Genomic DNA, 22226 nt, shown 5'->3' with positions numbered 1-22226 from the left:
TGCAATGTATCAGTGAAGAAAATAGCCACATTAACATTATACACATTATATCTCAAAGAAAAGCACTCCTCAAAGTAATCAGATTACTGCTGCAATATCTTCTTATTAAATTAGTCACACATTCCCTCAATATCTAATATTGTTTGAAGTCACATGACAAGACAGCATTTTACACAAAAGGTGTTTATCTAGTGAGCTTCTGAAGTAGAACAAAGACTCTTAGTTTTAAATGTAATGGAGTTAAAATTCTACTTTTCTTACAGAAACGTCAACGCAGGCAAATAAAGCTGTTCATACTGGGTCACGTGGCTTCTTATCGCAGCTCTACTCCCCATCTTGCAGAGATGATAAAATCTTGCATAGCTGCAGCTTTTAAGATGAAATACGTGCAAGTTTCAAGTTATAGCCGATGGAAAAAAAACACTCGCAGCGCATTAAAAATTCAACTTTTCTACATAAAAAAAAAAAAAATCAGTTTAGGGGTCAAAACATGGGCTAAAAAGTGGAGCAGAGAAACGACCCTGCTGATTATGTGCACAGTGTGCTGCTCGGAGCGTGGGTGCTGGGGTGTTTTCTACTGCTATAGTTGGATGAACACTTGAGGAAACAGTGCATCTGTCCTCTGCGATCCTGCGCGCTGAAGTTGGACACTCTGGGAATTTTCTTGCGTCCGTTCGAAAAAACTTGGTCGTCCAATCCGTGTGCAGCTCCTGCACACTGGCTCCTCCTTCCCCTCTCCCTCTGCCTGCTCCCACATGTAACGCTATCGCTGCCTCTCTGTTGCATTGTCTCATTGGGGACGCAGCGCACGGAGTCCAGCGCTGCGGACAACTCCGGCGGACCTGCGAGCTTTAAAGTGACAGGGGAAGGAAAAATGGACAATGTCGAGCGGAAATGAAAACCTGGGATAGTATGAGTCATGGCTCGTTGAGGTGTCTTCAGTCTGCCGGTGGATTCATTAATTCCAGCCCTGTGTCAGTCAGTCAGCGGGGCTGCCTGAAGCCGCGAGGCTGCACTGCACGTTAGAATGAGCCGCTATCCTTGATGTTGCGTTAAACCAAGCAGCTGCTATGTTGAAATCCCTCATTCGGACCTGTGTGGCTCTACCTGGTGCTGGACCCTAGTCCGTTCCTTCCCTTATCCCGGTGTGCGGTAACTGAGCGGTGGTCAGCGGTGCGCCCTGAGGAGGATGGCCGCCCGCCGCGGATGCGTGAACTCGCTCTGGTCGGGCACCGAGCGCGTCCGCATCGGAGAGCGCCTCAAAGCGACGCTGGCCGGAGTGATGGAGCTGGAGGTGCTCAGGTGCAAACACCTGGAGATGGTGGACGCCGCTCTGGAGGATCGACCGCCCGTTGCCGCCAACGCTGAGGCACCACGGGCGGCGGAGGAGGAGGAGGAGGGGAGAGAGACCTCGGAAAGCGGCGCAATGGATGCCGAGCATGGCTCTGCGACATCCCGCCGGCAACAGGTCAGTCAGTACGTCTGTCAGCTCACAGGTCGGATCCACAGACAGATGATTAAATATGAATGAAGGGCTGATGGTGATCTGCCAAAAAGCCAGTCCCTCTGCGACTCACTAGACAGATTTTATCGCTGCCTCGAGCGCACGGCTGTGCCGAGAGCTGAATACTCAATTGAATGTGATGGTGCCAGAGATCAAGCCAGGCATGCAGTGTGTGCGTGTGTGACATGGAGCAAATGTCACTGAGGTCAGGAAACCGGGACCAGCTCTGGCTCTGTGCCCTGCCTCATGGTTAGAAAGAAACATGTGGCGCTCAAATCAGGTGCAGGTATTAATACACAAGCCAGCGCTGCATTTTTTGGCTCAGGACCATAAGCTCTCCAAAGGTCACTTTGGCTCTCCGTTTGCATTTACAATTACTCTGATCACATTCTAAATACCAGCCCCTCCACTTTTTGTCTAAAAAGTGCGCTGCCTATTTTTTTTTTTAAAGTGTGTATGTTCAGTGGAGTGTGACCAACCTGAAGAGGGTTAGGCTGTCTCTAAACACCCATTTAACCCCATTTCCCCAAACCTGCCCTGAAATGGATATGCAGGTCTTTTGTGTGGAGAATGTGGGTTGACATGTAGGCTGATACAGGAGGACAGGATGAGAACAGGTCTCATCCTGAGGCATGGGCCCCGGGGCCGTAGCTGGTCTGCTCCGTTATTGGTGATCTACATTTAAAGCTGAGGAGTCATCAAGATGTAAAATCGGCCAAAAATGAGATGATTAAGATGACTGTGGGTGCATCCATCAGTGTGTGTGTGTGTGTGTTTTTAACAAAACATAATAAATGTAAAATGGCAATGGGCAAGAGGGCACAGGAAGAGGATGACCAGTGTTATAAACAGAAATATAATGTTGAAAATATTAGACATGACCACTGTTTCAACTTGTTAAATTTGTCTTTTGATATTAAACAAATATTTTCTGGTTTTTGATTGTTGGTTAAAGGAGACATGCAACATGAACATCAGGCATTATATGCTAGAAAACATTGATGGATGGACATTGATTGCAATGACTGGCTTCAAGTTTAAACACCTTTTTTATGGTATTCACAGCCATCTAAAAAATAAATAAATAAAACAAACATTTTTCCAGCAACTTTAATACCAAAAATAAGCAAAAGTAATCTGAAACTTCACTGCATTGCACATGAAGTGGTGTGTTACTTTGTACAATGTGGATTATACCTGGAACATTTCCAGACTTGACAAACAGGTGATGGGTTCAGGCTGGAATTTGAGCAAATGCCAAATTTACGTTACATTTTAATGAAAATGATAAATAGTTTCAGAGCCAGGCAGCACCACAACCCACAAGTCTGAAGCATCACAGTAACCTCCACTGCACAGATGCCCAGTTTCACAAAAACAGATTCTTTACAGAAGGGATTTTGTTGTAGATACTATGTGCAGACCTGTTTTCCTCAGAACTAAAGGTTGCTGCTTTACAAACAAACTGCCCAGCAGTGCTTGCTACTTTTCACCAAATAGAGTGGGGCAAAAAAGTATTTAGTCAGCCACCGATTGTGCAAGTTCCCCCACTTAAAATGATGACAGAGGTCAGTAATTTGCACCAGAGGTACACTTCAACTGTGAGAGACAGAATGTGAAAAAAAAATCCATGAATCCACATGGTAGGATTTGTAAAGAATTTATTCGTAAATTAGGGTGGAAAATAAGTATTTGGTCACCTCAAACAAGGAAAATCTCTGGCTCTCACAGACCTGTAACGTCTTCTGTAAGAAGCTTTTCTGTCCCCCACTCGTTACCTGTATGAATGGCACCTGTTTGAACTCATCATCTGTATAAAAGACACCTGTCCACAGCCTCAAACAGTCAGACTCCAAACTCCGCCATGGCCAAGACCAAAGAGCTTTCGAAGGACACCAGGAAAAGTATTGTAGACCTGCACCAGACTGGGAAGAGTGAATCTACAATAGGCAAGCAGCTTGGTGTGAAAAAATCAACTGTGGGAGCAATCATCAGAAAATGGAAGACGTACAAGACCACTGATAATCTCCCTCGATCTGGGGCTCCACGCAAGATCTCATCCCGTGGGGTCAAAATGATCATGAGAACGGTGAGCAAAGATCCCAGAACCACACGGGGGGACCTGGTGAATGACCTGCAGAGAGCTGGGACCAAAGTAACAAAGGTCACCATCAGTAACACACTACAACGGCAGGGAATCAAATCCCGCAGTGCCAGACGTGTTCCGCTGCTGAAGCCAGTGCATGTCCAGGCCCGTCTGAAGTTTGCCAGAGAGCACATGGATGATACAGCAGAGGATTGGGAGAATGTCATGTGGTCAGATGAAACCAAAGTAGAACTTTTTGGTATAAACTCAACTCGTCGTGTTTGGAGGAAGAAGAATACTGAGTTGCATCCCAAGAACACCATACCTACTGTGAAGCATGGGGGTGGAAACATCATGCTATGGGGCTGTTTTTCTGCCAAGGGGACAGGACGACTGATCCGTGTTAAGGACAGAATGAATGGGGCCATGTATCATGAGATTTTGAGCCAAAACCTCCTTCCATCAGTGAGAACTTTGAAGATGAAACGAGGCTGGGTCTTCCAACATGACAATGATCCAAAACACACCGCCCGGGCAACAAAGGAGTGGCTCCGTAAGAAGCATTTGAAAGTCCTGGAGTGGCCTAGCCAGTCTCCAGACCTCAACCCCATAGAAAATCTGTGGCGGGAGTTGAAAGTCCGTGTTGCTCGGCGACAGCCCCAAAACATCACTGCTCTCGAGAAGATCTGCATGGAGGTATGGGCCAAAATACCAGCTACTGTGTGTGCAAACCTGGTAAAGACCTATAGTAAACGTTTGACCTCTGTTATTGCCAACAAAGGTTATGTTACAAAGTATTGAGTTGTATTTTTGTTATTGACCAAACACTTATTTTCCACCCTGATTTACGAATAAATTCTTTACAAATCCTACCATGTGGATTCATGGATTTTTTTTTCACATTCTGTCTCTCACAGTGGAAGTGTACCTCTGGTGCAAATTACTGACCTCTGTCATCATTTTAAGTGGGGGAACTTGCACAATCGGTGGCTGACTAAATACTTTTTTGCTCCACTGTATGTTATCTCCGGATTGTTTCCATGGTCTGCTGTGATATGAAACAATGCCGTCGACAGCTACAGGAATAACACTCGTTCTGAGAAAGTAACAAATGCTTCATCATGGTGGCTTTACACAACCTGTTATTACACTGTGAATATGTGTTCCTGATACCAGTGAGCGGTATTAGTCAGCAGCCTGCAGCATATTAATACATGTTCTGTTTAAGCCAGGCTACAGCTGAGGTCACATCTGCAGAATATTGTATTTATTTATTTTTGACAGAGTGAAATGAAATTGTATCCCCACAAATAGTCTGCAGAGGAGAAGCGGAAAACACTTGAAATAAAAAGTGATGGGAGAGAGCTTTTTTGCAGTCCCATCTGAGAGAGGGCATCCGCATGGAAGCGCTTCTCATAACGTGCCGCCTTCCTCACCACCCACCCACCAACATCTCATCTGTAGTTCCTCCCGTGGTGCTGAGAAATCCTGTGGAGAGGCCGAGCAGCATTGCTCATTCTCACCTCTGAAGGGAGCTGCCGATGTAGCAGAGCAAGCAGGCTGGCACGCTGCCCTTTGCCCTGGCCTTCACCAACACACACACACACACACACACACACACACACACACACACACACACACACACACACACACACACACAGTTGTGTTTTCATATCCTTATGGGGACATCTAATTGACATAATGCTTTCCCAGCCATAACCATAACCACAAGCATAACCTAAATGTAACCCTGACACTAAAACCACATTTTGAGCCTCAAAAATGCCTACAAACTCGTGGGGACATGCATTTTGTCCCCATAAGGGTTCTTGGTCCCCACAAGTGTAGTAACGTTCCAATTTTTGGTCAAAACAAAGATATGTAAACATGGTACGCACACACAAAACAACATTTGCATAAAAGGGAAACAAATTTCTGTCTTGTTGCGACATGTAGCTGCAGATGGAGAGGGAACGAGGAAGGGAAAGTTGACGGTTACCTACTGCTTTGTTTACTAGAATCAACATACAGTTTTATATGTAAACCCATTATATTCATTTTCCCTGTATACACTACTCATTACTTTGGAAATCATTGGTTGTTCAGCCTTTTTTGTAAGCCAAGGATTTGGTGACTCATAGCATAATGTGCTCTACCGCAACACTAGATTTTTTTTCTTTCTTTCTTTCTTTTTTAATAAACTCTTGAAATATGATTCACATTTTTTCTCTCTAGCAGCAGAAAGAGGAGGATAGAAGCCACAACTGCGCACATCAGGGTTATGGCTGACTGTTACGGCCGTGGTGTCATCCGTGCTGAAAAATGCAGTTTAAAATGAGGGAGTATTTTAAAGAATGTCGGCTTTTGAACAAATGTTTTAAAAAAAAACAGAGCAGTGGTTCTGTAGAATGGACAGAAAACACATTTAATTTGCATTAATACTATGAATAATTCAGATCTGCGCAATCTGTTGTATGGAGAGAACAAGCTTTGAGTTACTGAAACGACATCTAATCTGGAAACTAGAAGAAACATAACTTTTTGCTTTCGAAATGAGCATCAAGGCCACGATGGCGGATTCCGGCTCATTGCCGTTCAGAGTTTAAAAATAAAAATCTCCTCGCTGAACATAACACATCGAGAACAGGAGTGGGAGAAGGAGGGAATATGCTGCAGAGCTTTAATTAATTCACACGCACAGCAGAACTGCAACGATTAATTAATAGACAGGAAATTAATCAGCAGCTACTGTAATAAGGAAATCTTTTAGGACTGATTAAAGCTTGTCAAATGTGGAAATCAGCTGTCGTTTCTTGCAGAAAGCTGAATATCTTTGAGCTTCATGATTAAGCGCAAACAGCCGGTGATACTCATATAACGCTTTTCTACTCACATTAAACACACAGAGTGCTTTCTTACTACAAGCTAGAGACGAGCAGGTTGATCCAAATATCAGTAGTATCGATACCAATGATACCGGTATCATATCGATACTAGCGCGACAGAATCGATACTTTGTTTCTATCCTCTAAATTACTTTAAGTTAATAATTTAGCCTGCCTTTATAAGTTTAAACTATAGGTATGGGTACTGATATCAGTCATACTGGACCTGTCTTTACTTGGCAGTATTGAACAGCACTGCTACAAGCCTCAGTCACATATTCACGTTTCTTTAAATCAGGGGTCTCGAACTCCAGTCCTCGAGGGCTGGTGTCCTGAAACTTTTCCATGTGTCCCTGTTGCAACACACCTGAATACCATTAGTAGGTCAATAGCAAGACCCTGTAGAACGTGACTGCATGCTGAAGTGACAATTCAGCCATTTGATTCATGTTACAGCAGCTCATGAGTGAATGAACATGGTGCAATAAAAGTACTGTTAGAAGTAAAACACTTACATTTACTTACATTTACTTGAGTAGGGTTAGAGGTTGCCACTTCAGCATGCAGTCCAGTTCTATACTCTTGCTAATGACCTACTAATTGTATTCAGGTGTGTTGCAACAGGGACACATGGAAAAGTTTCAGGACACCGGCCCTCCAGGACTGGAGTTCGAGACCCCTGCTTTAAATGATAAGCACTTTTAACCTAACGTTTACACACTCACACTCCGATGGACACATCAGGGGTTAGTCAGCGTTCAGTATCTTGCCCAGTAATGCTCATGTTGGATTGAACCACCGACCTCCTTATTAGTAGACGACCTGCTCAATCATGAGTCGATAAATCGATAACTGATGGGAATAATATTCAGATAAGGTCCTAATGAGAAGTGTTTACATTGCCGTGTGCGCGCTCATTGAAGGAAGGCTGTCTTGAAATTAGGTTTGGGAAGCATCATCTTACATGGTGAGTCATTAGCCCCCCTCACTTGTGGAGTGACAGCTTTCATCTCCCCCCTTTTTGTGCCTCGGGGTATCTCCAAGTAAAACAACAAAAGTGTGTAACATTGATAATTTTTTCAGGATGATCCTGAAAGCTGAGTGAAGATGAAGATTCACAGTGTGGGCTGTCTTTACATTTCAATACCATATTAATAATGTATGAAACAATAAATAGACCACCGTGCGAGTTCTTCACACCGATCGCTCGCGCCGTCCCACACTATTTGACCAAATTATTCTGTCTCGACAAGCCAACCGCTGCAATTCGTTCTCGCTGATGACATAATGCACCTATTAAGAAGAAGTGTATGGCTTGTGCAGTCGCTGCAGCATTATTATCCCATCGACCCATACATTTTCTATGTGCACCCCTCCCTCACATGCAGGACTATCATATTACAGAGCTCTGAGCGAACCATCACCCGTCTCTCCAATGATTTGATCATGTGCTAGTCACTGTGTAACAATATATCCCGTAGCGTGCAAGGCCTTGTGTTGCTGGCACGGATTTGTTGCAGATATTTACCCTTTCAGGAGACTTTTAAAAAACGCGTTTCACATCGTTGCACAGGCAGAATAAGTTAATGGTCTTTTAAAAATGTCGAATTTTTCAGATCATACATGTGAGAGGAAGTCGCGTCACTATTGGACTGCATGTTTGTATGTGTGTGTGTTCAGGCTGAGGATTGAGTTAAATATTTCGCCAGGCCTGTTGTGCTGTTGTGGGTCTGTGTGGGAGGAGAAGCGAACGCGAGTTAGAGAGCGAGCAGCTGTAGCTATGGTGAGTAGAGGGTGGCTGGCTCGAAGGATATTATAGCAGAAGGAGGAGGGTTATTTGTTAAGGGGCCTGTGGGGGAGGTGGGGGTCCTTCAAGATGCCCCTCTCTCTCGCCCGGCAACCGCCCACCCCCCCCTTCACCTCACCTCACTCTCCCTTCACCGCCTTCACTCACTCAGTGACTCACTCCGCTATTTCTCTGTCTCTTTTTTTGTCCCTCGCACTTAGTTTTGGTCACCCACTCAGCCACGACTCGCTGTAGATTCACAGGGAAACAAAAAAAATAAAAAATAGTGAGGAGGGGGACAGGATCTCACTGACCTGAGAGGGAGAGATAAGCCGAAGACTGGTCAAAGTCTGAAACTCTCACACAGTTTCCTTCCTTCTCTCTTTCCTCCACAGTCCATCCCCCTTTTTACCTTCTGCCGCTCTGGCAGCTCTTTGTTACGTCATCTGTCTTCTCCCATTATCCTCTGAATCCCCCTCCTCTCCTGTCACCCCAGTGAGTCACTACCTGTATTGTTTCCTCAGTAACCACAGGATTGATCAGCAGCACCACTCACAGTGTTTCTGTTGTTTGGGCCTGATCACACTAATGCAGGGGCTTTTGGCTGCAGTCCTAAAGGGATGGGTTGGGGATTTGGAAGAGGGTGAAGGGGGGGTTACTCTTCTGCCCTCTTACTAATCTGGAAAATGGAGGCACTTTGCTAACTTGATGGGCTGATTGTTATTCTTGTTCTTGTTGTGCACAAGGCCTCATTTCTGACTGTTCCAGTAAGTGTGGTGTGACGTTGCTGGAGCATGTGGCTGGTAAATGATATTGTGAATGCACAGCCCTTTCACGCGGGTCTGGACCAAAACATGCAGAGGGTTAAGCTGTGTTTTTAAAGCAGTATCCTTATTGTCACTGGTGGAAAGTATACTTGAATGCTTAATAACATCTAGAATACTTTCTTCTTCTAACTTACTAGGTTTCCAAGGAATATATTGTAGTTTTTTTGTAACAACACTGTTTTTATCCAACCTTTTTCAGGGTTTTCTTTTTTTCATATTCAGAAAGTTTTGACCTCTGCATGCTTTTTATTCTCCCCCACGCATCTATCAACTAGGTAAACTTGAGTATTAATCTAATTAAATTATTCTTTATGAAGCTTTATGGTAAATGAGCTGGCTCCTATATAGTGCTTTTCTACTCTACCCCTTTCCCCGAAGGTGCTCTATTGGATTGAGATCTGGTAAGTGTGGAGGACGTTTGAGTGAATTTATGGGTGATGGTGCACTGTCTCATAAAGGCATGAACATGGTCAGGTAGGCTGCGGTGTTAAAATGATGCACAAAAAGTGCCAAGAAGATATCCTCCACACCATCACACCACCACTAGAAGCCTAAACGATACAAGGCAGGGTGAATCCGTGCTCTCACTCATTGTGCGAAATTTGGACCCTACTATCCAAACAGAGCAGAGGCAGAAATCTTTTGACCAGACAGTGTTTTTCCAATCGATTGCTGTTCTATTTCGTGAATTGGTCCAACTTAGAGCCACAGTTTCCCGTTCTCGGCTGACAGCAGTAGCGCCCAGTGTGGTCTTCTGCTGCAGCTGCAGAACACACTGGATGTGTTTTGTGTTCGGAGATGCTCTTCCGCATACTTTGGTTGTAAGGAGTGGATATTTGAGTTACCGTTACCTTCTTGTCAGCTTGAAGCAGTCTGACCATTCTCCTCTGATCTTTTACATCATCGCAGCATTTTCTCCCAGGGAACTACTGTTCGCTGCATATTTTCTCTTTTTCAAACTCTTCTCTCTAAACCCTGGAGACGAAAGTGCTGGATAATCCCAGTAGGTCAGCAGTTTCTGAAATAATGAGACCAGCCTGTATGGAATCAAAAACCGTGCCACGTTCAGAGTTCCCTAAATCACCTTTCTTCCATTATTCTGATGCTCAGTTTGAGGTTCAACAGGTTGTATTAACCACGTCTGCATGTCTAAATGCACTGAGCTGCTGCCATGCAGTTGGCTGATTAGATATTTGTGTTAACAAGTAGCTGAATGGATGCACCTAATGCAGTTTCCATGGCTAAATATTAGCCAAATATATACCCATGAGAGCTGATCTTTAATCTCTAGTTTTCCTTCCACTGTTTCTTATTGATGGTTGGTGGTTCAATACCTGAGTCCTCCAGTTGGATGCTGGAATATGCTTGGGAAGAACTTTAACTTGCCTCCCAAAGCATCCATTTCTGTATGAATGTGTGTGTGAGTGTGAAGTGTAGCTTGTTGTGTTTTGGGAAGCCAATAACAGTAAAGCAATTTATTTAGATAGCAGTCCATCCATTTACTTCATGTTTGCTGCATTCATCTCTTAAGTGACAGTAAATCAATATACCCGACTTCTGGTAAAATCGTGTTGTTATTCGATCACTCTTGTCAGATTTGCACACTCCTGCTGTATGCTATGCATTTTCAGTATCTAACCTGCAACTGAAGAACAAATGCATAAAAAGTAACGTTATTTTATGCTTGCTAAGTTTTAGGCCTGCAAAGAGCAGTTTAGTAAAAAAATCTCAACAGCCAGTATGTTTAATATGAGTCATGTTTTTTTCCAGTTGTCCACTGACAAACATTTTGATGACGATCATGTGTCATTTTGATTTTTTATTGTGGTTTTAACCCTTACTTCCATTTTATCTGTGTGAATGAATCATCCATCGTCACCTACTGTTCTTCTTTTCTTTTTAGGATCCTTCTCCCTCTGACACCGCCTGTCAGAGCAGCCCAGAGGAATGCGGGGGTAATTCAGGGGACGGGACAGCTCACCTCTCATCGGGCAGAGGGAGTAGCTCACGTTGGTCCACTCTTTCCTGGGATGCCCCCTCTGACTTGCTTTCTCCTCCAACCCCGGATCTTAATGGTATGATCCCCCTGGACAGCGACTCCAGACCTAGTTCAGGTAATTACACACCTGAACACCTCTTTCGGGCGGTTTAAATGTCAGACGGCTGAGACAACGGCGCTGAGCTGTCCAATGATCCAACAGTTTCTCACCTCCTGATAGAACTACAGCTCACCTTGAGAGAATTTCCATGAAACATTAACCACGTCTCTTTTTTACTTTTGTTTGCTTGCACTCTGTGTGACTCGGCACTGACTCACTCAGTTTGTCTCTTGCTGTCAACATTTTTTAGCCTCTCCTCAAACTCTTATCCGTTCTCTGCTTCCTCTGAAAGCTTTTCTTGGCCAGGTATAGACTCTCACCCACTTTTCAATCCACTATTATTTATGCTCTGGAAAATCTATCAAACCTAAAGACATGATAATATATAGAGAGATTTTCTTTTAAAATCAAAATAATTTTTATTTGTCCATTCTTTAGTCAGTAAAAATGTAATTTCAGGATAAGTCTAAGTGTTCATGGCTCACACTGCATGTCTAACAGTGGTTTCTGCACTGTGACGCTTTTCTTTTGGAATTTTTACGAGGTTTGAGTTTCTATAGGTGATGGTAGCTTGTTTTTACTGACTCACCTATTTATCCGAATGCAGAAGGGATTGTGAATCTTGTGGAAGCACTGATGTCTCTGCTCTGACTCATAAACCGTGGCCTGAGCTTCATCTAAGTCACAGTAAGAGACAAAGAGTATTTGACTGCTAACAGTGCAGGCTGACAAAAGCAATCGAACCTTTGAATCAGCTGTTCCAGTTAAGGTGATGAGATTGGAAATGTGGACTGTAGGGGTGATTCTCTTTTTAAAGAAGGCCATAAATATCAAAGTCTGCTCATCTTAAGAAAGATTGATCGCTGGGAAGCATACTGCAATCATATACCTCCATGGGGCTTTAGCAGAAATGTTTTAGAAACGCAGGGAGCTTTAAAAGATTGCAAAAGGTGTTCTGAAGATCTGGGTGTTCATTAATCTATAACACGACTACCTAAAAATGGATACAATTCAAGGCCGCTGCTACTTTTCAAAGGAGTGGGCGTCCTGTAAACGTCACAGTAAGAGCACAACGTACAAGCCTGAACGAGGTGAAAAAGAATCCAAGAGTAACAGAAGAGCAAAAGAGAGGCAGTATGCAGAAATCACTACAGGTTAATGAGTGTTCATGGAAGTAGTGGGAATCATGAGGGAAACCACCACTATGCAAAAGCCGCTATTGTTTGCCACGGCGTTTTTTGAGGCTATGCTCTGTGGACAGATGGGGCAAAATCTGGTTGTTTGGAGGAAAAATGTTACCACACACCATGATTATAACTTCATCCTAAATGTAAAGCAGGATGGAGGAGTTTCACAGCTGTGAGACACACATTCAGTGAAGGAACATTGAATTAAAGTGATTTCTTGAGCAGTTACAGCCCAGGAAAATATCTAATAGAGTTCATTAAGAGGTGGATTTAGTTAATAAATCTACAGGTTTGTTTACTTTTCCTGTCAGTCACTGTCAGATACCTCTGTGTATTTAATAAAAGGAAGATAACTACAGTTTGTGTGTTATCGGTTTAGTCGAGTTATTTTCTCTATATCGAGTCTATCCGAGAGGTGCAATACACCCTGGACAGGTCACCAGTTCACTATGGGGTTAACTCAGAGAGACAGACATACGTGCTCACATTCACACCTAAGGCCAGTTTAGAATTGATAATTAACCTGAATGTACATCCTTGCATGGTGGAAGGAAGCTGAACCTAGAAGGAGGAGAGGAGAACATTCAAAATCCACAAAGAAATGCCTCTTTTACAAATGTCCGTGTCTTTTTTTCAAGGTTTCTATTCAGTGAGCGGCAGCTCCCTGTCAGACTCTTGCTACTCTGTGTCCAGCGACGCAGCCCATGGAGGACCGGTGGCCCCTGCCAGGCCCCTGAAGCTGTGGGAGCAGGTTCCTGCGTGTGCTGACAACACTGACCTCCTGTGGCCAGAAGTTGCAGTGCAGCTGCAGCAACCTGTACTCCAGGACAGCCAGGAGGACGCTGAACCAACAGAAGAGACGCCCGTTTCTGGTGAGTTGGTGCAAACAATAGATCCCTATCTTGTAAATCAGTCCATGTAGATATGAGGTTTCAACTGTAAGTGAAAATACCTCGAAATGTCCACTGAAGTCTAAAGTTTTTTTTTCTCTCTGTCTCTTACAGTCCCAAATGACCTTGAAGCAACTGGTCTGACCTTTCTGTCTGAACTTTGTTCAGGACTTGGCGATTCCCTGATTTCTTTCATCCTCCCGCTCCTCAACCCTTCATCCTCCTCCTCCACCTCCTGCTCCCAAAATTCAAAACTCCAGCTTGACTCCCGCTACTGCACAGACCTGATGTCCCGTCGGACCAAAGAGGTTTACTCATACCCAAGCCCACTGCATGCTGTTGCCCTCCAAAGCCCCCTCTTCACCACCCAGAATCAAGAACAGTCAGCCTCTGTGAGCCCTGAGGGACCCCAGCATGATGAACCCACTGAGTCAAATGCTGACACAGCTCTGCCTCTCCAGCCTCAGCAACCTCCCACTCCACCCTCCTTCACCCAGTTGGAGCAGTACATCTCTCGTCTGGCTCGCCAGTACCACAGTCGGGCAAAGTCCACCTCTGATCTCACCTCACCTGCCACCCCTGGGCCAGTAACACACAGAGGCCTTTGCACCCCTGGCAAAACTCACGGATCCACCCAGTCTCTTTCTGCCTTCGAGAGCCGCAGCACACCCTCCACCCAGCCAGGCGTCAACATCACACCCTCTAAGTCACTGCTAGGGAACTCAGCCAGAGTCAGCCTTAGCACCACCGGAAAAAAGGGCACCAGGAATTCAATCAACCTGGGAAATCTTCCTTCAGCCACCGGAGAAGACTTAAACATAAATCTGCATCTAAACCTCAACTTGAACCTGACTCCCGGTTTAAATTCTGGTCATGGGCTAGTGGACAATCCCAGAAACGGAGCTCTGAGGAGAGACTTTGCGGCCAATTCCACCGCTTCTGCCTCATCACATTCTTCTGCTACACCCACCCCAGCAATGAGACCTCGTCCTCGCATTTCAACTTGTCCAAGCAGCCTGAGCCACCGCAGCTCCCTTGAGGTCCCACTGGGGTCTGGAGCCAGCTCTGGGTTTGGCTCATCAGCTTTCTGTCGCTCATTAGACTGGAGCAGTGGTGCTCCACCTGAGGCTGGACAGCCAGTGTTTGGCACAAATGCAGGATCAGCTCCCGGATCTCAGCGCAGCAGCTTGATCCAGGAGTCCAACTCCAGTCCAAAGTTAAGTGAAGACTCGCCCATGGTGGAGGAGATCTCCCGCCTCTCTGGCCTGTCTCGAGCTGTTGTAGTTGGACTCATGGAACAAGGCGTGGAGCTAGATATTGACTGCTTCCCAACAGATACTGCAGGTGAGATGAGAAGCCACACTAAAACTCACCTGACAGCTCAAACAGATCAGTCACATGACTATACTAGACTGACAGACTTGAATCCCCAGAGACCAATACAGCTGTCTCTCAGTGTCACTCATTCTCCACAGTCTCAGTCCAGCCTCACCCCTCCTCTCTCACACTCCAGCAGCCCCATACACCCCTACCAATCCATGCACATTCCCTCCTCCCACTACTCCTCACACTCCCACTACCAACAGACACCTGACCTTCCTTCCTCCACAGCCTCCTCACCTGCCTCCCGTCCTACCCCAAGAGGTCGCTCACCTCCACGCCCTCTCCAACCATCCCCCCTGGGTGCGACTCCCCTCTCTGTTTTCAGACGAGATGCACCATTCCAGTGCTCCCTGCCCCGCACCAATACCAGGACCTCTCCTTTTGAGCATGGCGGGATCCAACCAAGAGGAGGATCACTTCGGCAGAGCAGTGGAGGAGGCGAGGGCAACAGCAGGCAGAAGAGGGCGGAGGGTGATGGGCTCTACAGAGGAAAACATGCCTCCCATAAGCTGATCAGGGCAGCAACAGTTAGCAGTTATGCAAAGAGAGAGGACTACAGCTCAGTTTGGCGTGAGGAGGAGGAGAAGTTGCGAGCAGCCGCTCACACATCCAACAAGTCCTCCAGCAAACTCTGGAAGGGCTTTGACGGACGCCTCTGGAGCAAAGAGTCTGAAAGTGAAAGAGAGGAGATAGACAGGGCAGAGTATGGCTATGGCTGGAGAACGAACAGCGTGGGAAGCTGGAGAAGAGAGCACAGAAGGGTTAAAGCTTCTAGCAGCGGTGACAAAAGGCCTAAAGTAGACAACTCTCCTGTCTTCTCAAAGAAGAGAGGTAAAGATGATGGGGAGAGACGCAGCTCAAGCCTCAAGCTTTCCAGGCGGGCTCTGTTCAGGAGTGAATCCCAGGGCTTGCTGGTACCTCGGAACCACAGCGAAGAGCCCACAAAGCGGCCACACTGGGTCTCCTCCTTGGACGTGGGGCATGGTGGCATGGGAATCAGAAAAGACGAAGGGGTCAGACTACTGAGAGCGAAGGAGGAGGACAAACGGCTGTCTTCCACCGCCAGCCTCTTTAACCTCTCTCGTTCTCAGAGCCTAGAAGGCAGCTGCCATTCACTCTCTCCTCTCTCCTCCCCTTCATTTTCTCCTTCTCCACCTCCACAGCTGCCCCTTCAGCGCTCCCGATCACTGAGGGATTTGGGAAGGAAAGTGTTTGGTTCAATGAGGTCGCTTAGTCTCAAACAGAAATCATCCAGGAAGTGACTGCTGTACAAAAAAGTGAACTTCATCGTTTGCGTTGTACATTCAAAAATACCAGTGACGATTAGTAATATTTGATGTTTAAAATAAAGTGCCAATATTTGGATTTTTATGACTGATCTGATACACTGGCTATGAGATATCCACTGGTCCTTTCACTCATCTCCAGTGTGTTGAAGTTCCTCTCAGGCACATCAGGTCTGTGAAGTTTTAGTCTTGGGTCACTTCATTCATTCTAGTAATGTTTCTTTTGTAAAACTAGGCATATACGTTTTTAGAACCTTCTCAAAAAGTATAAAATAAATGCGAACCTTCCCCAAACACGATATTTAGTATATATGGAGCACTTTAAAGCTCAGAAGTTTTTGTATTAGAAAACCATGTAATGTAAATTGTGCACACCGCAGCAGCAAGAAAGAGGTGTAAGATGCAACATGGCCCACAGAGAATTGTAATACTGCTTGTCCATTGATGTGGTACCGGTCTGCAGCTAGTTCTGCTTTGGTACCTTTTGAGTAGCAGTCTACAGGTTTATGCATTTGAAGTAACTTCCACAGGAAAGAGACCATGACTGACCTAACTTATGTGAATTTCTCTGATAGCCACTAAATAATTTCAACTTTGACTCCAACAACTTTATGCTACTGTGCACTGCTAGCTATTGGTACCAGGAATACTCTTATGTGTGGCAGTCCTTCTAAATTAGGCACCACATCAGTGGAAAGGAGGCATCATTGAAGGGAACATGAGTGACCTGTTATTTAGGGGTGAATGATTCTTTTTAGGCTCTGTAAAGGGCTGCAACCCTTATAAACCCTAATTTTTATCAGTGCGAATGCCATCCTGAAGAGGAACACTTCTGGGATCCTATTGTGACAGGAGAGTAGCCATTTGAAAATACTGTAGTAATAACAACTGTAAGAAGCTTCAGTGCATAATCATGCGTATGAATGTGTACGTGCACAATCCCCTTCTGCATGCTGCTCTGTGACTTGTTCAGTGATTATAGCTATTGTGAGAGTGTGATATTCCTCTTTGATCATGGGCAGTATTGCCACTGAAGTACAATCACATTGGCCAGATTATGACCAAAATTAAGCAAATACTCTTTAACTTGATATTTTGCTCAGGATTTTGAAATGAACATTGAATTAAAGTATTGATGAGTTATCCAAGATACATATGTGTCCTCTTATGGCTTATGACTAATAAAGGAAACTTATAACTGAACGTGTGCTCTTCCTACTGTAAGTGCATTAAAGATACGTGTCAGCAAAGGGCTTTGCTAAAAAATTAATGAAAATTAGCATTTTTTTAACAAATATTTTTATTGAAAAGTCACAAAATTAACATTCATATCACTGACCAAACAACTGCAATCACAGAGGCAATTGAGTAGTGCATGAAGAGCCTCTTTAGCTTTCAGAAGCATTTTGTGAACTATATTAGACTGTGTTGCTAGGAAACCAACTTTTCTGTCTTTTCTATTTTCAGCAGTGACATCTTTGCTTTCCAACTGACTGCTTTCCTCAAGTCTGTATAATGTCTGTTATGCTTACGTCAATCCTCTCCCATGGAGACACAGCAAGAGTCGTTCAAGACATGTAAACATTCTTTAACCCCTTTGTGGTGTGGTCTGAGGTTGGAGCAGTCTCTCAGGCTGAGGTTTTATTTGGCACATTCAGCTTGTGGGCTAAACGCCGTCGCCAGCTCTTCTGGTTTGGTTAATCCCACCCTCGGAGCGATCATTCTGGTTGGAGGAAAACATGCCTCGATACATGGCTTTCTCTTTTTGTAAGTCCCGACTGAGTTTCTCCTCAGCCCTCTGCAGGTACTTCCTCACATTGGCATCTGTGACAGAAACGTATACTTTAACTCGCTGGTCTCCAGAGAAAAGATCAGTAATTTAAACTATGCTTAAATTACTATGAGCAAATCTATATCCTTCAGAAAAAAAAAAAAACTGCACAAGCTACCCACCTGGTCTTGATAAAATGAAATGACTCATACATGAGTCTTCTAACGTGCTTTAACCCTTGGAGATCCCTAAGGACATTTATTGTCTTTTTTATACCATCTTCACTGTGTTGAGTGGATTAAAGCCAAATTTGTCAAAGAATGTTTTTTTTACTTATTTTTTTTAATTGTGGTGTCAATTCATTAAATCAGCCTAAAATGGCTAAGTTACAGCAATCCATCCACATTAGTCCCTTTGGACAAAAATGTCCACATTGAAACCCATTATAAACGCTATTTTTCACGCCAGAAAAATTACGGTCAAATCGAAAGTCAGGTCTCCAGCTTAGGTTTTGTTTTGGACTACAGGCCTTAGAGTTGTAATTTTTTTATTTGTCCACCGGGTGGCGCCCTTGCTTCACATTTGACCTCTGCTGGAAAACAGCGGGCTGCTTGGACAGACCTGCCGGAAATGACGCCTCTTTTCCGGCGTGCAGCAGCGGTTTCGCCCGCTGATCAGGCGGACCATTTTTCGGTCCCTAGGACCATGAGAGGGTGCATTTTTTTTTTAGTCAACAGGAAATGACGTATTTGTTGTCACGTGGTACCGGAAGTGTGCGCTGGAAAAAGGAGTCCGACGCAACATGCCCCGATCATCGTCGCGAGTTAACCCGGGAGAATGCACTCATTTCGGCCTCGACGAGCAGCATTTGCCGCCTGGAGACCATTTTCTGGTTCTGGAAAAAAAAATAAAAGGCGATCGAAATGACTCTTGGTGCCAATCTTTAGTCCATCTAAAGGCCTAATTATAATAACAATCAAATATTACTTCAAATGTTTTTTTGGGAAAATATTTAGTTTTTTAGTTTTTTTTTCGTTTTTTTGTAATTTAAAGGGTTAAAACAACGAAAATATAATTAAAACTTTATATGAATATTTCAGGGAGAAGTAGTTTTAAAAGACTGACCAATTTAAAGTGAAAAAAAAAAATTAATATTTAATATTTTTATTGCACTTTTTGGGCGTGGTCGATAGTGTGCATTTTATGAAATGCGCTCCTGGAAAAAAAATAAAAGGCGATCGAAATGACTCTTGGTGCCAATCTTTAGTCCATCCAAAGGCCTAATTATAATAACAATCAAATATTACTTCAAATGTTTTTTTTTTTAAATATTGAGTTTTTTTGTTTTTGGGGGCTAAAAAAACAGGGCGCTCATGAAGTAAAACTGGGATTTAAAGGGTTAAAACAACGAAAATATAATTAAAACTTTATATGAATATTTCAGGGAGAAGTAGTTTTAAAAGACTGACCAATTTAAAGTGGAAAAAAATATTAATATATAATATTTTTATTGCACTTTTTGGGGAATGGACATTTATGTCCATTAGGGATCAAGGTGGATGTCTTTTTTAGGGATCTCCAAGGGTTAATTAAACACCTTTAACATGGGAAATGGTGACGCTTCTAACTCATGGGTTTAATTGATCACAAAGTTAAACAAGGTCAGTAAGCTTTTCTCAAGCTGAGCTGACTGTTTACTTTAAAGATGAGTGTTAATATTAATTACCATTTCCGAATGGATAGCAGTGTAACAAAAGAACAATTTTTGGTTATGGTGGTGGACTAATTGCAAATGTAGACTGAAAAATAAATACATTTGGAGAGCACAGGCGTCCACGGCTCCCACCAAAGAACTGCTGTTTCGACATGCTCTGTGTTAATCATCTACAAATCACAACTTATTCATCAAAGACACAGATTCTTTTTATTGCTATTTTTTCCTGCTTTCAGCTAGTGCAACTAGCTGAATTAATGTTTAATGTTTTCGCTCTTGAAAGTCGCCACCAGAAATACCTCTTGGCCCAAAGATTATGACACAGCCTCTGTGAGAGCTATTGGTGCTAGCAGTGCTAGTCACAATATGATAACTACTATGATGAATGTGCTGCATATTTCGGTAGCATTTAAAACAGTATGTGCAACTGGCAGATAGAGGAAGTGGCTGACATCCAGAAAGACAGCACAGAGGCACTAATAATGGCAGCACAGAAACAAGCTCTGAGTACAAGGTCCATATAACTATGTTATAAATAGTTTCAACAGAACCCATCAATTCCTGACTTGTTATCAGGAATTGTTTATCTTCATTTATTTAAACTTTATCTTCCATTTTTGCGATCCACATGTAGTTATGACCAAAATTTGGCATCATCTGAGTTAACAGAACTCTCAACATTTTCTGTTTATTTTATGCAATTTGATGGACCAAAATGTTTTTAAAACTTTAGTAAATTAAACCTAACATACTTTCAATCAGAGCCCTAGAGATTTTTCTTTTGGGAGAAGGTTATAACCTCTTTGGTGGTCCTTAAAAATGTAATATGCGGGAAGAAAAACCTGGCTATATATGTCTAAATAACTATTACGTCAACTTGCTCTTGAAGATCATGATGGTCTGGGTCTTTACCATTAGGCTGCTCTTTAGAGGCCTGGATGAGGTACTCTTTGGCTGTCTCTGCATCTCCCATCTCCAGAGTGGCTACCCCGGCCCTGTACAGCGCTTTGGCATTGCCTGGTCGCCACTTTAGCACTCGCAGACTGTACTCCTGCACACGAGTATAATCAACAGTCTTTCTCTGCAGCAAACAGGCTGGAAGAGATATAAAGAAATGATTATACTGAGGCACTTGTATCAAACTAGTGACTAGAGAGCAGTTTTTCAAAGAGTTACTACTTCAACAGCTTTGAAAGAATATGACATTATCTCAGAAGGATATTTACCTACCAGCAAGGTTGTTGTAGCAGTCCACTTGAGTATTTCTCAATAAAGCCTCCTGTTCAGGTGTGAGCACAGGTGTCTCAGGCCCAAACCCTTTCACTGATGTCGTCACATCTGAGTCAATGCTTCGCAGGAGCAGAAGAGCGCGGTGATAACGACCAATGGCTGAGCGAATGTTCTTATCCTTGTAGAAAGCATTTCCTTCTGTTTTCAGCTGGGCTGCTTCCTCTAGCAAAGCTGAAACCGGCTTAGCAGAATTTGGTTTGTGTCCAAAGAGGCTCGGTGCTGCTGCCGCCGCCGCCCCCTGTACATCTAGGCTAGCCTCCCCACCAGCACCCTCCATGTCTGCAGTGAAGCTAATCAGCTGTTGGGGTGAGAAAGCACATTTTAGTTTATTCTTAAACAGAAAGCCTAAAACATAAAGTGGTGAGATGTAGAGAAAAAGATGTAAGGACTTATGAAACATATAGGTTCAGGCCACTATATTAGGTACACCTGTTCATTAACTGCTCATTAATTAAAACCAAAAATCTAATCTGCTAATCAAAATCAATATAAATGAATACTTTTCTCCAAGTGTAGGGCTGAACTCAAATTGAAAAACTTATAGTTATGTGAAATAAAGTTTAACACTTTTTCTTACAGTGGTATTGATCAAATAAACGTTTCAAAAGCGCTTACACACATAATCACTCACTGGCCACCTTGTTAGGTGCACAGGGTCCACTGCTTGTATACTACAAACATGTAATCAGCCAATCACACGGCAAGAATAGAGTCAAGACAACAACATGAAAACATGGAGCCCACCCTTGTTAGGGTGCTGATGGTGGTGGTTTAATAATGTGGGGGTACATTTTCAGTTTGAGGGGTGTTGAAGGATACAGTTTGTGCCCCTTATTACCAACCGAGCACTGTTTACACGCAACAGTCCACCTGAGTCTGATCGACATTAGTAAGGCTCGACACCACCTGTTCCAGTGTAAAAAGATGCTCTGCGTATAATAGTAGAAAGCACTTATGTGTAAGAAAACGGTTTGGCACACCTCTGCTACTTCACTCCTTCACTTGTAATACCTCACATATGACCTGGCAGTCACACAGTGAGCCACACTGCTTTTAATAAGAAGGTAGACAAACCGCAAGAGCAGTAGTTTTCCCACCATATTTAATATGACAAACGGCAAATCTACAGCTTTTTATTTGAAGTATTGGTACATGCCAACGTTACATTATTTTACGAATCAAATAGAAAGCACGTCACTCAGGTCCAAACGTAAACCGACGTTTTGCGGCAAAACGTCCAGGGTTTGTAGCTACCGCTAACCGAGCTAGCAGGCTGCCAAGCTAGCCCGGGTCCTCGAAAACTAGCTAACTCATTATTTCCCGTATGTTCGCGCATTTTATGAGGTTCGCTACATGAAAGCTGTATTGTTCTGCATTCTCTCGCCTTACGCCAGTGAAGCGACAATCCACGGATAGCTACTTTTCAGCTGGTAGTCATCTTAGTTGTTGCTGCCACACGTGCGCTTCCTTGCTTGCCTTTCTATGGACTCGCCCACAAACTGCGTGGAGTGCTACTGC

General features: G+C 43.8%; 2 protein-coding genes across 4 annotated transcripts; one reads left to right on the top strand and one right to left on the bottom strand.

The window, feature by feature from the left end:
- The first annotated feature begins 511 nt into the window (after positions 1–511).
- Positions 512–17505, top strand: LOC308409024 (uncharacterized protein). Its single transcript, XM_080901544.1, has 4 exons — positions 512–1468; positions 10992–11202; positions 13013–13246; positions 13379–17505. The coding sequence occupies exons 1-4, from the start codon at positions 1190–1192 to the stop codon at positions 15907–15909; spliced, it is 3255 nt and encodes a 1084-aa protein (XP_080757670.1). The 5' UTR covers positions 512–1189; the 3' UTR covers positions 15910–17505.
- ttc9c (tetratricopeptide repeat domain 9C) lies at positions 17306–22220 on the bottom strand. 3 transcript variants are annotated; one of them, XM_080901552.1, is made up of 4 exons: positions 22093–22203; positions 20649–21006; positions 20331–20513; positions 17306–17757 (listed from the first exon to the last, which is right to left on the bottom strand). In XM_080901552.1, the coding sequence occupies exons 2-4, from the start codon at positions 20983–20985 to the stop codon at positions 17600–17602; spliced, it is 678 nt and encodes a 225-aa protein (XP_080757678.1). In that variant the 5' UTR covers positions 20986–21006; positions 22093–22203; the 3' UTR covers positions 17306–17599. The 3 variants fall into 3 exon arrangements, with proteins under 3 accessions (XP_080757678.1, XP_080757677.1, XP_080757679.1); XM_080901551.1 differs by having other exon boundaries at positions 17310–17757; positions 22098–22217; XM_080901553.1 differs by lacking the exon at positions 17306–17757 and adding an exon at positions 18028–18599 and having other exon boundaries at positions 22098–22220.
- Between the last annotated feature and the right edge of the window lie 6 nt (positions 22221–22226).

This window comes from Rhamphochromis sp. 'chilingali' (assembly GCF_963969265.1).
Source record: "Rhamphochromis sp. 'chilingali' genome assembly, chromosome: 13".
Lineage (NCBI taxonomy): Eukaryota > Metazoa > Chordata > Actinopteri > Cichliformes > Cichlidae > Rhamphochromis > Rhamphochromis sp. 'chilingali'.
This window is presented reverse-complemented; position numbering and strand designations above follow the sequence as displayed.

What these genes read in the sequence shown, in the direction of transcription:
- LOC308409024 (XM_080901544.1), top strand. Translation starts at nt 1,190, where the DNA reads ATGGCCGCCCGCCGCGGATGCGTGAACTCGCTCTGGTCGGGCACCGAG. An exon ending in CGACATCCCGCCGGCAACAG is followed by an intron (nt 1,469 to 10,991) that starts GTCAGTCAGTAC and finishes TTTTCTTTTTAG; the next exon opens with GATCCTTCTCCCTCTGACAC. An exon ending in AGAAGAGACGCCCGTTTCTG is followed by an intron (nt 13,247 to 13,378) that starts GTGAGTTGGTGC and finishes TGTCTCTTACAG; the next exon opens with TCCCAAATGACCTTGAAGCA.
- ttc9c (XM_080901551.1), bottom strand. Translation starts at nt 20,985, where the DNA reads ATGGAGGGTGCTGGTGGGGAGGCTAGCCTAGATGTACAGGGGGCGGCG. An exon ending in CTGCTACAACAACCTTGCTG is followed by an intron (nt 20,514 to 20,648) that starts GTAGGTAAATAT and finishes TATCTCTTCCAG; the next exon opens with CCTGTTTGCTGCAGAGAAAG. An exon ending in CTCTAAAGAGCAGCCTAATG is followed by an intron (nt 17,758 to 20,330) that starts GTAAAGACCCAG and finishes TTTCTGTCACAG; the next exon opens with ATGCCAATGTGAGGAAGTAC.